The following is a 19,880-nucleotide window of genomic DNA, read 5'->3' on the forward strand; positions in this document are numbered from 1 at the left end:
CGTTTTTAGGTAAGAGTAAAAATGAATTAGGTAAAAAAAAAAAAAAAAAAAAAGCAACAGCTGCCAAGTGAGCATGTAGCACACACACTCACAGATGGAAAAAATCTACATCTTGCTATGATTTAGCTCAGGGTTTTATATTTAATTTTTGTTTTGTTTTGCTCTTGTTTTTATACACCTCACTACAAGGTATTTTAAATTCTTTAAATGTATTCCTGAATATAGAAAATGTTTCCTGGGCTCTCCTGAGAGTGGGGTGCCCAGGCTGACCACAGGCACACACACATTCTTCCCATAGTACAGTACTTTAAAATTAATAGCACATGCAGAGGAAAAACTAAACCCTTTGACGTCACTCTTGAAATGAGGAAACATAAACAGAAAAGGCTCCACTCCAGTAAGCTGCCAGAGTTGAAGCCGATTGGTCTCTGCTTTTCCTTGCCTGTGGCAACTGACAGCACCTCCCAGCCTAGCAGGCCGGCGGCTGCTCACCCAGCCAGTCAGTTGGTCTGGGTACTGCAGCAGGCTCGGCTCTGTCCCAGCACTTGTCTAGGAGAAAAGTGGTGTTACTCACCCAGGGAGAGTCTCTCTTACTACCTTCCTTCTTTCTCGATCTCCTTGTGTGCTTTTGTGTACCTTTATTTCTTTCCTTTTTTTCCCTTTTTTTTTCTTTTTTTTCTTTCTTTCTTTCTTTTTTTTTTTTTTTTAACTTAATTATATTCCTAATCCTGGATGAAGTTGCTGGATTCTGCAGCACAAGTCTTCATGAACAAGCAGCACCGCTCAGAGATTTCACGGCTTTCAAAGGTCACAGAACTGCCACTATGGTTAAATGTCTTGTTTAATGGTTGAGGTATGTACAACAAATTTAAGCGGCAAGCTCAGTTTTCTTGAGAGAATAGAGTCACAGAGAGATGGCAGGATTTTTATTTAAAATGAACCTGTACATATATATATATATATTTTGTCTGTGATTGTTACTACAGCAACCAGCTTTTGAATTTCCTTCCTTTTTCTAGGCGAACTGACTAAACATTATCACTTACCCTGAATTAACTGTTTAAGGGCAACTGGGTTTCATTCCAACCAGTGTAATGAGACTCCGGCATTTTCACTGCACTTTGAGCCCACACTGAGGTGGTCTTTAAAAAAAAAAAAAAAAAATTATTTTTTCTCCAACGTAAATCTTGGAGTTGGGTAATTTTGATTTTTGGTGGGACAGGATAGGAAAATGTTGGTAAAGGGATTGGTAAGGTTTGCAGAACAGGGAAGCAGGAAATTAGTTTTTTTCTTGAGTTTTTCATGTTGGTTGATAGCAGACTTCAAGATGAAGAAATTAGTGGCAAGAAGGGAAGAAACTGATAGTGAGACTGAAGGTAGAAAAAAATCAATAGAAGACGTCCAAAAAATGAATTCTGAAAAAAAATTCTTCATCACCTTGTTGCATTTTTCAAAAAAATGTTTTGGATTCAGAAGTATAGGAGAGATGCAAATACTAAGTTATATGACCAGAAATTTAGATATTATTATTTATAAAAGAAAGTAAAACTTCTTTATTACCACTGCAAATTTGCTAATTATCTTTTCCTACAATAGTTGAAAATGGAGTCATATTCAATTAGAGGCTTAAGTGATTGAGCCTGGGGACTAATTAATCATTTAAAAATTCTGTTCTTCATGTGCTCTAGCCAGAGTGACTATTGCAATAAGGGTAAACCTTTTTGCACCAGAGGCAGGCTATATGCATTCGTATATAGTAAACACACTAAGTGCTGCAGGAAGCTTGGCAATTCAACACAGGGCTAATGTTGTTTTCAATGGCACATTATTATGTGTTAAGGGGGATCCCTGCTAAAAATCATTCCTATCCAAAGAGTCGGTTTTTGTAACAGCAATTTAAGTAATATATGGTTACCATGGATTTCCTTATTACCCTTCTCAAAGTTATGCAATAGCGAATAAGACAGGATTATTTGAAATCATTACCCTGTTCCAAAATTTCTGACTGATTTTCTTAAAGTTTCTATTCTCAACATTGAGAACCTGAAAGCTTTAAAACTGGGTCATGTTAGCAGTAATATTAAGCACAATTTCAAACACGAGGTGTATTTCAAAGGGTTAAAATAATTAACTGCATAAGACTGTAATGTACCAAGTTAAGAACTGCAAAAATATTAGCTCTGAAATGCAGAGGATGTGCCGTGAATGGACAATTGCTTTTCTGCAGCGCCTAGTGGGAAAACAAGGACTTTGTGTGTTGCAAACGCATAACTGCAGCTCCTCCATTTCCTCTGCTTTATCTTTTATTACTGGCTGGTGAAACAAAGACGGGTGTCAGTAGTTACGTCTTGATTGACATTTTCTCCAATAAAATGAAGTCACTTTTTGTCTCAAGTAGAAACCCACAGTTAACTAGTTGCAACTCCAAAAACTGTATCTGCTTTGTAAGAATTTTTACCTGACACTGTAAGCTGCCTGATTTCAGAATGTACTCACTCTCTTGAACAACATGTGACAAAATCAGTGGTGACTGTATGTCAGCAAATTAGCTGGGAGAAATGTTTTTTTTTTTTTTTTTTTTTTTAAATTAAGTTATTTAGGGCAAGGGTGGAAAAGTCTAAGAAGTGTCAGGGACAGGCATTAATTTAGGGAAAATAATTACACTAGTGCATCTTTTAATGCCTTACACAGTGTTCAGCACAAAGCTACTCATGTCAGTTCTCCATGAAAACCTAGTTAAAATGTTTGCCTAGAATTTACTACCTTTCATATACTGTAAATTATTTAAATAATTTTGGTCTTTTCAAGTGTTTTTAAAAAGTACTTTTGGTATCAGTCCAGCCTAAAATATAATCTAAAAATCGAGTCAATGATACAGAGAAGGACATTTCAGACACTGACACTTTAGTTTTAGCCAAACGACATCTTAAATGCAAAAGTAAAATGACCAAGTTTCCTCAAAGGGGGACTGTACCACCTGGAAAACGCCTCTGCCTAGTGATTATTCTTCTGAAGTCTAACTTGTTGTTAGCCGGGCCCAAATCACAGGAGGAAGCTGTTTGTTGACTCACAGGAGATAGTGTTGGAAGGAATTGATTAAGTGGTAAGCTAATCCCAAGGAATACTAAAAGGGCTTTGTTTATATTAAAGAGAAGTGTCAAATTTAAGGATCAGAATAGACTTTGAAACATCTAAATGTAGAAGCTAAGAGGGAATCTAAGTAGTTTGCCTCACATCATTGGGGTACATAATTGATTGGAAACTCTATATACAGAAATTCTTATCTAAATAATCCACCATCTTATGGATTCAGCTCTGTCTCCCCTCCCCAGAAATCTACAGCGAAGTAAGTATCTGTGTTCTAGAGGGTACATTTGGCTGAGGAAGACAGGACTTGGCATTTGGAAATGTCAGGTCCCTCTCGCAGCACAAAGACTATCTCTAATCTCTATCGACACCTCCTCACGGTGGCAGCCCCATTTCCCCTAAGATTGTCCTTTGGGGAGCACTTCCACTGTCCACAGGAGAGTAGCCATGGGCTCAGCACCACTGGCTTCTACACACATCCTCAGTGGCTCTAGGAATCCCCACTTTGACTCATGAGATGGTGCCTACTTCATATATTAGCAGTCTTTAACGTGGTTTACATGCAGATTTGAAGAAGAGAAGGGGAAAAGGGATGTAGAAACCCAAACTGACTGAATACCTATTTGTACCAGATATTGTTAGAAATTTGAAGACAGAGAGTGAAATATGTCAAAGTTCTTGTGTGTGGTCAAGGCACTTATACTTTCTACTTTCTCAAGAATCATTTAAGGATCTAAATGAGTTGATCTGTACTTAGAGAGTGATTTCATGAAGTGCACTAGAAAGGGCGGTGAACAGAGGTAGTGTACCAAGGTGGTTCATTCAGGCTCTAATGAACTGGGTGACTCTGAGCCCCTCGCTCACTCTTGAGCTCAGTCTCCTCAACTGTAAGAGCGACTGGTTGCGCTGGGTTATGTCTAACACCCGTTTTAGATCAGAATGTTTATAGTATTCTTACTCTTAACCTAGAATTTTTAAACTCTATTTACATGTAAATGTAGAAGTGTCAAACCTTTATTCCAAAAATCGTTACTACATGTTTTCAGGATGTCAAGGGCTGTGCCTGTGAATAAGCAATGATTCCCACATTAGGAAACGTATTCTGGTTGAGTATGAATATTTAAACAAATGACTGGAGGCTGTACAGAGAAATGAAAGAACAAAAGGAGAAGTTTGGGAGGGAGACAGTGATGGAAAACTGCAGAGTAGGCAGCTCTATGCAATTTGGAATTTAAGAAAAAGATAAATTGTATTTCTATTTAGGTATTTATTTTTATATGATCTATAATGTGATTAAGTACATTGTTATTATTTTGGAAATCATGTATTTGCAATGGTGTTCTTAAAACTTAGAATGTTAAAGAGAGCAAAGTTTCCCATAGGTTGATTCAGCTGCTGTACAGGCCTGAGCTGGCAAATCAAATCCGTGCATTGGCATCGTCTTCATCATTCCTTGAGCTTAAAACCGTAGGAGTTATAGAAAGCTGAAGTCTTTAGAGAGCACTATGGGCAGCCGAGGTCCCAGCAGGCATTCGAAACAAGCCAGCAAGGTTCATAGCTGTGATGGTCTTGAACACTGGCGCAATGTGGTGTCAACATGATAGGAAATTCCCTCAGTGTTAGGAAAACTCTCACGGTGGCTCGGAGCTTCGAGATTACTTATGGGAGTGAAGACACATTTCTTCAACTCCAGAGCCCCAGTTTCCTCATCTTGAAAATAAGTCTGTTGGATGCCCTTTTTCTTTCCAAATTCTATGATTTGACCTGACAAAATTAACACTGAATTATTATCATGTGTTTACTTTTATTTTTCCACCTCTCCCATTCCTTATTTCCACCACGTCTCTGTGTAGTTTGCCTTTACTCAGTTGTCCACATTTGCACAATTTTACCTCCAAGATAATCTTATTGCCAAGGAAAAGCAAAAACAAAACAAGGACTTGGGTTTGAGAATTTCTCCCCAGAAAGACTATCACTCCCCTGAGACAGTCACCTCTCCCAGCTCCATTTCTCTTGTATCAGGTTGATGTGTCCCTCTGTGACTGTGACACTTGTAGAGAAAGCTAAGAGGCATGCTTTGTGAAAATTGTAGCTAGGAACTTTAATGTTAGAAGACAAACGTCTTTTTCCTAAATGCCAATCACTGTCCTGGATTTTCTATATTACTTAATATCTTCTCAACTCTAATTTTGATTCCTTTAGAGAATAAATGAAAACCTGTTGATAACTAAGTTGAGGGAATCTTCAGAAGAAATTTTTGGTGAATTGATTGTCCATTGAGTATCTGCTCTGAGACCTTGCCCCGCTGGTACAGGATTGCTGCCACTTAGCTAGTGATGAGATGTGATGCAATTCAATCACTTTAATTGAGACATTTCTGGGATTCTGTGTGGCTCAGAGCGTTCTACCTGGTGTCTCCTCTGAGTGAAGTTTATATTTAACATCTCAAGCATGGAGAATAGGGAGCTGGTTTTGTAGTTTTGGGTAAACCTAAAAACAACATAACAGAAAACACACAGAAATCTACTAAGCAATATATAATTCTTAATACTACAGTATAAATATCCCAACATTTTAAAACCTTAAATCCTTTCATGAATGCTTTATGTATTTATATGTATAAAGTACAGAAGAATGAAAATAAAGGCCACAGTCAATATGCCAGTAAAGAAACTTTGTCATGCATTTAAAGTTCCTTCCTTTCTGCCCTTCCTCCCTCCCTCTCCTCTTCCTTCTTTCCTTCTGCCCTCTCTTGCTCCTTTTCCTTCCTTCCTCCCTCCCCTCCCCTAAAATTTTTGTAAAAATTTTAGAATTAACTTAAGAATCTTCCCTAAAATAAAACACTGTTGGGATATAGATCAATTTGGGAAGACTGGCATCTTTTCTGAGTCTTCCAATTCATAAACATAATGTATCCTTCTATTTATTTAGGTGTTTGTTAATTTCTGTCAGTAATATCTTCTGGCTAGCTTTACGGTCATTTTACACATTCCTTGCTAGACATCTTACTAGGCACTGAGTACTTTGATGGTATTCCAACCGGCATCTCTTCAGTTTCAATTTCCTTCTGCCCTCTCTTGCTCCTTTTCCTTCCTCCCTCCCCTCCCTCCCTCCTTCCCTCCCTCCCTCCCTTCCTTCCTTCCTTTTCATTCTCCCTCCTTTCCTCGCTCTCTTTCTCTTTCTTTCTTTCTTGAATCTGTTAGGGAAAGAAGGGAAAAATAGATTGGTAATGAGGTTTTGAGGAGTTTTCCTTGTGTAAAATTTGGAGTAGTATTTACTTTTTTTTCCTAGTGGTTGGTGAATTCATATAGTTTTTCATTAAATTTCCTGTTCAGATTTTTTTCTTATTAATACCTTCTGTGTTTTACATAGTCATAATTCACATATAAATAGGAAGTATATAAAATACCCTTTCTACAAGATAAAAATTATCCCCACTGCTTTAGACATGCACAAAAAAAGGATTCTGTTCAAAAATGAAGTTTATACATGACTTAAATATACTTAATCTCTAAGAATCTTCTTTTGCTCTGGCATGGGGGTGGGGTCCAGGACTAGTCTGGTGTGAGGAGTATGTTTCCATAGGTCCAGGCATAGACATGGGGAGGCTACCATATGCCTGGGTTGGTCAAAATTTGATACCTGAAGGTACCAAATGGTCAATGTTTTACATTCTCTTTGACTCTAGCAAATCCTTGTCTAAGAACATATAGAATTGTTTATTTTTGCATTGTTTACAACCTAAACAATGTCAGAAACAACTTGAGCCTAATAATACGTGAATTACTGAAAAATTATTGTAAAATCATACAGTAGAATACCATATAGTCATTTAAAAGAATGAAGTACCTCTACATGCAAAAATCTGGAATGGTTTTTCAGATCTATTAAGTGGAGGGGGGAAGCTACATTAGCAGTTGTATAAATACATAGATACATTCATATATACTTATTAAAAATTTCTGGAAATTCAAATTAAAAACTTAACAAACAATGCCTCTGGAAAGAGAACTTGGAGTATGGGATAGGAACAAGGCTTACTTTTCTTGTATATACTTTAAAATTGTTCAACTTTCCCCTCTATAAATGCATTACATGTATAATGGGAAAAAGTTGCTGACATTTATTTATCATGTGATATTTTAAAGTGACCAGAAAAATCAGAAGGTAAAAGAAGAAAGAGTTCTATTTTATTTTATGTTATTCGTTTTATTTAATTACTATTTTTTTGTTTGTTTTTGAGACAGAGTCCTGCTCTGTTGCCCAGGGTGGAATGAAGTGGCATGATCTCGACTCACTGCAACTTCCACCTCCCAGATTCAAGCGATTCTCCTGCCTCACCCTCCCAAGTAGATGGGATTACAGGCATGCACCACCACACCTGGCTAATTTTTGTATTTTTAGTAGAGATGAGATTTCACCATGTTGGCCAGGCTGGTCTCGAACTCCTGACCTCAAGTGATCCACCCACCTTGGCCTCCCAAAGTGCTAGTATTACAGGCGTAAGCCACCACATCCAGCCTGAGTTCTGTTTTGCTTTAAAATTTCTTCATTAATTTCTTCCTTTGACCCTTACTAAATTTCTTCCATGTGCCTTTGACGTGGCTAAGGAGCAGAGAATTCCCTGGAAGTAAGAACCCTGGAAGCCAGAAGATAGGGAGCCCTATCACTCTTGTTTGAGTAGCTCTGGGCCAATCAGCCCTCTGGGCACCAGCTTTCTCATGTATGAAATGAGGGGCTTGGTCAAGCTCAAAGTTCAAGCTTAGATCTGGGTCTAAGAAAATTTGGTCTGTTACATGCCCAATTATTTGAGATCTTTCTCCATAAACTGAATAAACATATTTTACCATACATATTTTACTAGTTTGAACATCTTGGCTAAATTTTGTTTTAGAATTGGTCAGTTCAGTTTAATTTTTCATATTAACTATACATGCAAAATTTGTATTTATTCAAATAGTATTTGAGGAAATCACACATCATAGACTTTTAAAGTAAAATTATACTATAATATCTGTTATTCATAAAACAGTAGAAAACATTATATTAAGATGTACAGCTTGTGAAGTTATGCAAGCAACTAATGCTTCTTCTGTTGGATATGATTTATACATTTCTTAGTTTTCCAGGAGAGAAAAAAAAAAAAAAAGACCTTCATTTCCCTTTCTCATTATGCCACTTGCCAGCTGGGTCCAGTCAGATGAAAGAACTCAGTCATTCACAAAAGTGTAGAAAGCATTCTTGTAAAAGGAGATGCTTCAGTAATACAGAGGTCTAAAGAATGCCTCGATTTAGAAAAGGTCATTAAATCTAAGAAAAAAGTTATTTTCTATGTGATAGAAATTATAGTGTGTTTCCATGTCTTTAAGATGAATGTTCATGCTTTTCCAATTAAATAAAAACCTAATTTCAATTGGGTTTTTAGCTTCATTTGGAAAAGTGTAGGTATTGCTCATTTTCCATATTTAGTAGGTTTTATTTTCTGCTTTTCTAGATCTTCATTATTGCATTTGGAGTAAAAAATAATCTTTAAGTTAAAATAATACAAAAGGAATAAACATAAAACAGGAATTTGTGTGATAGCAGTTTGGAATGACAAAAAATAACATTCTAAACTTTTCCCTATAAATCCCTTTTAATGATTAAAAATCACTAAGTATTAGAAATATAGTTCAATAGCTTTTACACAAAATAATTGAGAAATATTGTTCTCTTTTTCATTGAATGTGTTGCCCCAGGTGCCCATGTGTGGGTGCATGAGAGAGGCCCTTCTTAAACTTGACAAAATGCATATAAAAACTTTGTATGTAGTACTAATAAAAAAAAATCAAAACATTGAGTTGGGGAATATAGCCTATTTAAAATATATTGTCTCCTCTAATGTAAATCTTTAGAAACCAAATAACCAATACATCTATTGGATTAAATGGCAATAATGAGTAATAATTTAAAATTCAATTTGCTTATTTTGTGCGAAAGGAGAAAAGGAAAGGCAGGAAAAAAAATGAGGATTCAATTTTTTTCAAGGAACATTGAATTTGTAACCTAAAGCCCTGAGTTCAAGTTCCAGATGCTAGGAATGATACTGTTGGCAAGTTATTTAACATTTTTAGATTGCAGGTATCTAAAATGTAAATTTAAACCTTTAGGTTCCAAAATTTCTGGCTTTCCTATGTAAGTAGTTACTCAGTTCATAATACAAATGTCCTGTAACTCTCTAGAACATTTCTGTTAGATGGGGATTTGTTATGCCCACTTTAAAGGCAAGGAAATTGAGACCCAGATAAATTGCAGCTAATAGTTGAAATTCAACCTCAGCTTTTTGCTAACAGTTTTTAATTGTTTTTATATGCTTAAAATCCATCCTTAATCATTCTAAGAATGAGTTAGGAAAAGTTTTAAAATACGCAAAACATAAAAATATCTGTTTTGAAAATGTTAATCTACCCACTGTATTTTTATACATAAAGTTCAAATATAAAGAAAAACAGCATTATTTCATTTTAAATGCAGTCACAGTGGATTAATCTGATACTTTAAACTTCAGAAATTTTGCTCTGAAAGGCAGTAGGGTGCATTGATCAGCAGTGTATAATTTGGTGACATTCAGTGTGGTTCATTTATTAGCTCTGTGACCATGAAGAAGTTGCTTAATCTCTCTAGGCCTTGCTCTACTTATTTGTTAGATTAAGGTGTTTCTAATATCTGCTTCGTAAGATTCTTGAGAGAATGGAATGACTTTTTATTTGTACAATGCTTTGAACAGGCTTAGAACAGAGTATGAAAGAGTAAAACTTCATGTTAGTGTATCAACTGGTATTATTTGCTTTCAAGTTTTAGAAATTATTTCATGGAATTGTAATTATTTTGTTTACAGTGTTGTTGGTGCTTTAAACATTTAAAAGAAATCTTGTTTAAATTTTTTTTTTTTACTTTCTGAGTTAAACTATAGCACACATAACAGAAAATTATCTAACATATAATTATGCACCATTGAACCCCTACATAGAAGTCAAGAGAGTCAAGAAATAGAACATTATTACATGTTTGGCACCTGAGGAAACCCGACATGCCTCTTCCATTCTTTCATTCAGTATTATATCTGAAGACTAGATAGGTTGTTGCCTATCATTGTATTTTGTTCATTTTCATTGTTGCATGATGTTTAATTATCTGAATACACAGTATTTACCATTCTACTCTAGAAAACATTTTAATTGTATCCAGTTTTTAACATTATGAATCATGCTGGCCTGAGAATTCATAGGCCTGTCTTTTGGTGCACATGTACAGGTATATCTGTTGAGGTTACATCTAGGAATAAAGTCGCTGGGCCACAGGGAATGTTTATGTCCAAATTGAGTAAAAATTTCAAAATTGCTCAAAGTGGCCAAAATAATTTACACCCCCACCAACAATATATGTTCAGTTACTCTACTTCCTCACTGGTAACTTACCTTGGTTTTCATTTTCACTTCCCTGATTACTAACAGTTTGAGCACATTTTCACATGTATATTGGCCATGTAAATACCTTTTTTGTCAAGTCTCTGATCAAGTTATTTTGTATATTTATAGGATATTATATATACTTATATGCATATTGTATACATATTTGATACCTTTGGTTGCTATATATGTTACAAACATTTTTCCCTGTTTTATTCTTCTCGAGATTGTTTTTATCATTTTTGATTCTTTACATTTTCATAAAAATGTTAGAATTAACTTAAGATTCTTCCCTAAAACAAAACACTGTTGGGATATAGACTAATTCGGGAAGACTGGCGTCTTTTCTGAGTCTTCCAATTCATAAACATAGTGTATCCTTCTATTTATTTAGGTGTTTGTTAATTTCTGTCAGTAATATCTTCTGGCTAGCTTTATGGTCATTTTACACATTCCTTGCTAAATATCTTACTAGGCACTTAGTATTTCGATGGTATTCCAACTGGCATCTCTTCAATTTCTATTTTTAACTTTTTGTTACTGATACATAGAAAAACAATCAACTCTTGTATATCAATTAGTTATCAGCAATCTTGTAAAACTCACAAATTCCAATATGCTATCTATAGATTATTTTGCCTTTCCATAGAGGTAATCAGAGCATCCAAGAATACTGGTGGTCACCGATTTTCCTTTTTAATATTGATAACTTTGTTTTATTGTACTGGATAGGATTTTCAGTGTATTGTTGAAGGGGTAATTGTGGCAACATTATCTTGTTTCCAGTCTCAGAAAGAAAGCTTTCAACATTCTACCATTAAGTTTGATATTTTCTATAACATTTGAAAGTTTCCTTTCATTCCTAGTTTGCTAAGCATTTAACTTACTAAGTGTTCTTTAAAATATTGTCATATGATTTTTCCTTTTATTCTGTTTATAGTAAGTGATTTTATAATTTCAAATCAAACTGAAATCCTAGACTAAATCTAACTTGGTCATGATATATTATGCTCGTTTTGAAAATCACTGATTGCTCTGTTTCTGATTGCTAATAATTTTTAGGATTTTGAAACTATGTTGATGAAAACCATTAACCTAAAATTATTCTTTTTGGTTATGACGTTATCAAGGTTCCATTGACTTTATTAAATTAGTTAGGAAATATTACCTTTGTAAAAATGTTGTGGGAGAGTTTTGTAAGTTTATTTTTTTCCTCAAATATTTGATAGAAATTGCACATAAGTCCATCTGGGTCTGAAATATCTGTGGGCAACTTTTTAGTTACAGTTTTAATTCCATTTATTTTTATGGGTTATTCAGATTTTCTATTTTCATTGTCAGTTTTAGTAATTTCTCATGGATTTGTTGATTATTTTTCAGTCTTTCTTCTTTTTGAATATATACATTTAAAGAAAGAAATTTATTTTTCACAGTTTCAGCTGTCTCTAGGTTTTAAAATTTAGTGTTTCTATTAGCAGTTAATTCAAGACAATTTCCACTATAATTTGTTTTTAACCCATAAATTATTTAGAAGTACAATTATTAATTTGCAAACAAAATGTGATGTTCTAGTTCTCTTTTTGTCTTTGTTTCCTAGTATAATTCTACTGTGCTTACAAGTCATACTGTATACCATTAAGGTCTTTGAAATTTTTTGAAACTTGAATGTATAACCGAATATATAGTCAACTTTTCTAAATGTATTACGTGTGCTTCAAATAAATGTATTCTGTAATTGTTAGGTATAGTGCTCTATAGATGTCAATTAGAAGATTTATTCATCATATCATTGAAATCTTTTGTATCTTTGTTGATTTTCTTTGCTTCTATTAATTACCAAAAGAGGTATATTAAAAAACTTCATGATTGAGATTATTTTCCTTTATTTTGCCATCATTTGCTTATATATCATATTAAACAATGTAAAATGGCCATTTTTTTAGCTCAAGGTTGAATATCAGCAATTTTATAAAATTTAAACTAGTATTTTGATACTGTGCTGTTATATCCTGCCTTCACAGTAGGGGCAATAAATACTTGGTTTTTGGGGAGCCAAAAAACTCTTAGACATCATAAAGTTTGGGACCTCCTAAAAAGGTTCAGTGTATAAACAGATATTCAGTCAATTTGGCATTAAAATTTACTTGACTAGGGGAAGTGTGATGAGGAAAAGAAGTATCTAAAATGGCTCCATAAGGGAGCAGGATGATAATGGAAAAAAGGTTGAGAATTCCTTATAAACAAATTTAGAACTGTTGTAACTTCCTGGTGAACTGAAATTTTACCATAATAAAACATACCTTCAATTTTTTTTTGCCTTCAGTTCTCCTTGGGCTGATACTAAAATCTGTAAAACTAGCTTTCCATTGTTTAGCGGTTGCATGGCTTATCATTTTTTATTCTTTTAATTTTACATTTTCTATATATTTATGTTTTAGGTGTGTCTCTTTACAAGCAGCAAATAAGTAAATTTTCTTTCATCATTCGGTCTGATATCATTCAGTCTGACTATATTTGCCTTTTCACTGAGTATTTAATCCTTTTGTAATTAATGGAAGCAGTGATATATTTGGGTTCAAATATGCTGACTTACTATGTGCAATTTATTTATTCTTCTTGTTCTATATTTCTTTTTCTCTCCTCACTTTCCTAATTATGAATTAAGTATCTTTGTAATTGCACTGCCGCCTTTCCATTAGCTTTAGCTTGTTATTTTTACATTATTTTACTTGTTTTACTGGTGACTACTGCGGTTACAGGATGCATCTATGACCTAATACCAGCATAATGCATATTAGTACTTTTATTCCTTTGTGGCAAATTTGAGAACTTTGGAATGTCTTAGCTACTTTTGTATCCCTCCTAAATTATATGCTACTGTTAGGTATTTAACTTTATATAATGTAAATCTTTGAATAATTATATATTATTATGGTTTCTTAAAATTACACATCTTCTTCATTCTTTCCTGCATCTCTGAGGTCACATATAGGATTTCTTTTAGTGCAGTGATGATTTTGTTTAGATTTTCATTTTGTATGAAATGGCTTTATTTTACCTTTATTTCTGATGTGCACTTTTGTTGGTAATAAAATTATAGATTGCAATTCCCCCTTCCTTACTTTAAAATATTATTATATTGTCTTATCACTTTTATTGTTTCTGTTGATAAGTCAGAAAAATAGTCTTTTAAAAGCAATCTGCCCTTTTCCTCTGTAGCACTCTATTTTCATGTTTGAGTTCTTGTTTTGCCATATGATTACTTAGGTATGGTTTTCTTTGCATTTATCCCAAATAGGGCTTGTATGGTTTCTTAAATGCATGTCTTGATATTTTTCAACAATTTTGGAAAATTCTCATTAATTATGTCTTTCAATATTGCTTCTGCCCTATTCTCTCTAGCCTTTCTTAATGGGACTCCAGTTATATGTATGTTCAAGTTTTGAATGTTCCTACTCCCATTACTTACCTTCAATCTCTTTGTTCTTCATTTTGAAGATTTTCTTTAGACCAATATTTTTATTTCCCTAAGTCTTTCTTCATCTATATCTAATCTGTCATTTATCCCATAGTATAATTTCTTAAGTTATGGTATTTTTCAGTTTTAAAATTTTTAGGGATTTCTGGTCATTTCTAGCTTTCTGTCAAAATTCTCAATCTTGTCTCTCGTATCTTAAACATATTCTGCAAATCATTTTAAAACTTTTGTCACTTTTATTTTGATTTCTTGAATGTTTATAGCTATTGGCTGCTGCTGCTGGTGGTGGTTGAATCAAATTGGCTGGTTTTCATATACCTGGTTATTTTGGATGAAGCACTAGGCATTGTGTGTGTGTATGTGTGTGTGTGTGTGTGTGTGTGTGAGTGACTGTAGAGAGAAACAGACAGAGAAATTACTTGAGGCCTAGTGTGATGTTATCTCTCTAGATAGGATCTACATTTGCTTCAGCAGTTACCAGTGGTAATAACAATCTGTCTTAATCTGATTTCACATTGAATGAATATATATGAGGTGCTTAAAACAGTGGTTGGCACTTAATAAGAAGTCTGCAGCTATTCATTTTTATCTATTATTGTTTTCTTTGAAAGATATGGAAAGAGAGTAAGGGTAGTGAGGAGTAGTGAGTAGTGCATAGTGAGGAAAGCATTTACAGTATTAAAAGACTCCAATATGGATTAGAAGTAAATATTCAAAAATTTTTATCACTTTGTTGTATTTTATCTTGTATTTGAAACAAATTGTATCTTATTTTATTTTCAATTTAGCAGCTTTATTTTAATCATTAACTTTAAAAAACAAAAGTAGAACACACATAATTAGAAAATTCCAGCTGTTCAGAAGGGCATAAAATGAAAAGTGAAAATCTTCCTCTTCCTCTCACCACCACCATTCACCTCAGTCTCTATTTAAAATTGTTTAGAATTTTTTAATATATTCATAAAAAATGCATGTTTTATTTGTACCCATTTCTACACGTACTCACCTACCCTTTTGTACAATTAAGAAATACATTTTAAAATGAGAAGTATTTATCAAAATCATGAACTAAGTAAATAATAATATGTTCACCTTCCATATTTCATTGTGGCCATTATATTGTGCAAATATTTCTTGACAAAAGCATTACAATCTCATCAGAGTAATAAGTTTATTTTTCAATTGTTGCTTACCAGTAGTACTTTAACAAAGTATCATTCTGAGGTTGCTAATAGGCTAGGGAGATCTTAGGTCAAAGAACTACTTGTTATAGACTCTGCCTTTCATCAGTACCTCACATTTTCCATCAAATATATCTGGCAAAATACATTATTGAGCTCCTGATTTATGGCTTTTGTGCGTAGAAGTTATTGTTTTCTTGTATAGTTGCTGATATAAATTAGCTAAAATTAGCTCATAGCAACTTTCTTCATTATCTAAATTGTTTCACAGTTTACAGTTCTATACAAGCTAATGTCTCAGAATGAAAATGATAGTGCATATGTGTTGTAAACACACAAAAGATTATTTCTAGTACACTAGCCATGTCCTGTGGAAATAGCAAATAAATTATTTAGATGATTGCAAATAATGTAAACCCTAGAGTAAGCTTAGCTATGCTACAGTAAAATTCTGTCTAGTTATGTAAAACTAAGTCTTTGGTGTTCTGTATTTATCTGTTGCCTCTGGCGGTTTGTCAGCTTTTCTTGGGTGCTTGTGTTTTCCTAATACTTTATGCAGGTTTTTCCTGTGTGGGCGATCTTTCAAGCACAGGTGAACTTGAAGTTACAGCTAATAAGTGTAAAATATGCTAACTCAGCCTAGAGTCCAATCATTAATAATTTATGAGCAATTTACAAGTAACTGGAAAGTGTATGTGTGTAGAAGAGAAAGAGTAAACAGTTATAAAACTGTGTTTGCTATAACTTTTTCAATAGGACAAATTTTCTTTATAAAAAGATATATATTTCGGCCAGGTGCGGTGGCTCAAGCCTGTAATCCCATCACTTTGGGAGGCCGAGATGGGCGGATCAGGAGATCGAGACCATCCTGGCTAACGTGGTAAAATCCCGTCTCTATGAAAAAAATACAAAAAACTAACCAGGCACTGTGGCGGGTGCCAGTAGTCCCAGCTACTTGGGAGGCTGATGACATTTATTTTCTAACTATGAAGTGAACCCCAAATTATGTCATTTATCTCCAAAGAGGTCTCACAACATAGCTTTTTTTTTTTTTTTCCTAATTGGATTTTCAGGCTGGGATAAGTTCTTTGGCACTACCGAGATGAGTTTCAAATTTTACATAGCAGAGGGTTCTCTGAGTTTTTGTCCTTGTCTTGGGCTATTGTTCCACAGGTAGATGCCAGTATGGCCATGCCAGTCATTCACTCTGGTCAAGCTAATGGTTAAGTATTTTTACTATCACCACCACCCCCACTCCAGTGCCTATGTTTTATCAGGACAAAGATGGAAACATCAATAGAGGAGATTAACTTTTATTTATTTATTTATTTATTTTTGAGATGGAGTCTCACTCTGTTGCCCAGGCTGGCTGGGGTGCAGTGGCACTATCTCAGCTCACTGCAAACTCCACCTCCCGAGTTCAAGTGATTCTCCTGCCTCAGCATCCTAAGTAGCTAAGACTACAGGCGTGCGCCACCATGCCCAGCTAACTTTTGTATTTTTAGTAGAGACGGGATTTTGCCATGTTGGCCAGGCTGGTCTCTAACTTCTGATCACAGGTGATCCACCCGCCTTGGCCTCCCAAAAGTGCTGAGATTACAGGTGTGAGCCACCACGCTCAGCCTTGGGGAGATAATCTTAAAAGAATATAAATTGTAAGTGCTGCCGTGAACATATAGAATTTGAATTAGGTGGGGCTCCTCTAAATTTTCCCATAGTGTACAGGTACCATCAGAACCGTGTACTGAACACAGTTCTGATGGTGCCTGTGCACTATTTATTCAAAGTGAATTCTTATACCTGCTTAACTGAAATTGAATTTTAGGCACAATATTTTACATTGTCTTTTTTAGTGTGTTCAAAACTTAAGTACACTGACTCAATTCTCTTTTCACTATGAGAGTCTCAGATAAATCATCACATGATTCTGTGTTTCCTACTGCTGAAGGCTGTGTACATATGTGTATGTATAAATATACATATATTATGTCAAGCCATTGAAATCATTTTTTGGCCAAACAGTAAATATCAGCAATTTCATATGGCTCAGTCATGTATGTGTATGTATACTTGTATACATAAGAGGGTATAAAACCTGATGACTGGTATGTAATGTTAGTCTTTTAATTAATAGAATCTAAAATTATAAGTAGTTTCCTTAGATCTTCAGATTGGGGTGGATATAGACTTCTTTTGATGGTGTGAAACTATCTAAATATTTGCACATGTGACAAACTATTAATCAGCCCCAAATTTTAGTATAAGTATATATATATATTTAGTACATATACTATTGCTGAATAGTATGTTTATGAAGTCTTGAGAAAAATTCTGATTCCTGCTTAAATCTCTCAAATAATCTCAGAAAATCTCTAACATATGGATAAAATTGTCCCCATCTTGATGAACAAACTCAGACTCTCATTACTTAATTAGCATAACGTCAGTACTTTTAAGTGAGAGAGCCTAGATTTATTCATTCAACCATCAGGTACTTGGGGCCTAGTATGGTCTAGGGACTGGAAATAAGCAGAAAAAACAAAGTTCCCATCCCCATGAAGCTTGCATTCCAGTGAGAGATGACTGACAGTTACCACACAGACTAGTAGATGTGACGGTTAATTTCAGAGATTGCTAAATCTATGAAGAAAGTAAGACAGAGTAATGAAACAACAGGTTGCTGGCTGTGAAGACTTGGCTGCGTGGCTAGAGAGCCCAATGGAGTCTTTTCTCTGCTGAAATGATTGAGAAAGAGACAGCCAAACCTGGAAGAAGAGTGATCCCAGCAGAGGAGAGAGCAAGAGTGAAGTCCTGACAAGAAAACACATTTTGATGTCTGAAAGACAGAAAGGCCAGTGCTTTTGGAGCAAAATGAGGTGATGGGATGGAAGGAGATGAGCAGGCATGGGAAGGTGAGGCACAGGGCATGTGGATCATCACAGGGCATGGTGGAAATTGTACTCTTATCGCAGTAAATGAGAAGTCACTGAAATCATGTAGACAGGGAGGAGAGACCAACTGATTCATCCTTTAAAAGGAGCACTCTGACTCCAGTGTGGAGAATGGGTTGTCAGTCTAGCTAGGGATGACATCATAAGCAGCTGATGGGTGTTGAGGCAAGATGGGAGATGACGATGGCTTGGAGTAAGCTGAAACAGTAGAGTGGTGGACAGTGTTCAGATTTGGCTATTTACTATAGGAATATAGGACCAAATGGTGGATTGGATGAAAAAAAGAGGCAGCAATACACAATGCTGTGATTCCAGATTCTGGAGCTGAGCTCCTTGGTGGCATGTTCTGGCTCTGCCCCCTATCAGCTTTGTAACCTTGGTCTAATAGCCTCTTCTCAGTTTCTGCATTGGTAAAACTGGAGGAGGGTGCTAATAGTGCCTACCTTAGAGGACTGCCATAAGGATTAAATGTGTATGTGTGTGTTTGTTTGTGCATACAGGCTTAGAACTGAGTTCAGTAGTAAGTACTATGCCTGTTTAGTTTATTTAGGTGATGTGTACTTATGTACATTTAGGTGATATGTACCCTTGTGTATACGTTTCACAAGTGCATATCACCTAAATAAACTAAATTTGAGAACAATTGAGATTTTTGGCCCGCATCATTAGATGGTACCATTCACTGAACTAGGGAAGCTTGAGGGAGGATCAGTTTGGAGGAGGGAGATGCAGGAAATAAGAGTTGTGTTTAGGACACATTGAGCTTGAGATGCCTGTCAGTGAAACAAAGATGAAGAGTCTGGAGTTCAGAAGAGAGATCAAATCTGAATTTAAATTTATCAATATATGTGCTATTTAAAGTCTTGGAACTGGATGAGCTCACCTAGGAAGACAATGTAAAGAGGAAGAGGGTGGAGAATAAAGACTCCCAGAAGCATGGGGAGGTTGGGAAAGGAGGAGGAGCAGGAAATCATTCAAATGCATCCACATCTGGTTTTCCCATAGTGCTGCCTATATTATTGGAGCCCTGCCCAAAGAGCTCATGATACAGAAGCTTCTGTAGACACGAAAGTCTCTTTAGACATTCTTACTGGTAAGGGGCTGAGGCTTCCAGCTTGGACCCTGATGACAGGAATTTTCCACTTATGCCTGAGAGTAGCACAAAGAAGCTGTGGTAAGAATCTGCTGCTCTCTATTTACTCTGAGTTGTTTTTAGTGCAATCACAGTTATATGTGGCCCCTAAAGATAGATCAATTGTTTTAAATTGTGTCATTATTATATATTTTCCTTTACATGAAGATATGGGCATCTCCAATTTACAAAGATGATTAGAACTGAAAAAGAATGTTTCCGTGGACACTACACTATTCATTATCGTTTGATTCCCAGTCAGCCCACAAAACCTGTGTAACCCACAAGGATGTGAAATCAAGGTACAAAGACCACATAGATCCCAAACAGCAGAAGCAACAGGGCTTACAGAAATATTTGCTTAGATTCCTTAAGATACCAGAAATACATTTTTTTCTCCTCTTATTTGGGCTCAGCAAAGCAAGGACAGAGAGTTGCATATTGGGTGGGGTGGGAGGAGCTAGGGAAGGCACTTTTGTGGCCACTTACTCACATAGGTAAAGTAGTCAATGACTGTAGAAAACATAAATGTTGAATTGAGAAAAAGAATTCTGGGAAAAGACAGGAAACTGGAAATCTACTCTTAGCTTTGACAGCTACCTG

General features: G+C 35.2%; 1 protein-coding gene across 1 annotated transcript in view; it reads left to right on the forward strand.

Moving 5' to 3' along the window:
- The first annotated feature begins 445 nt into the window (after positions 1–445).
- PDE7B (phosphodiesterase 7B) overlaps positions 446–19,880 on the forward strand; it is a 342,996-nt gene continuing 323,561 nt past the window's right edge. Inside the window, exon 1 of the mRNA XM_026455008.1 lies at positions 446–853. Within this exon, the coding sequence (XP_026310793.1) occupies positions 833–853 (21 nt within the window). The 5' untranslated portion in view covers positions 446–832. The remainder of the gene's footprint in view (positions 854–19,880) is intronic.

Source organism: Piliocolobus tephrosceles, chromosome 5, assembly GCF_002776525.5.
Source record: "Piliocolobus tephrosceles isolate RC106 chromosome 5, ASM277652v3, whole genome shotgun sequence".
NCBI classification, from domain to species: Eukaryota; Metazoa; Chordata; class Mammalia; order Primates; family Cercopithecidae; genus Piliocolobus; species Piliocolobus tephrosceles.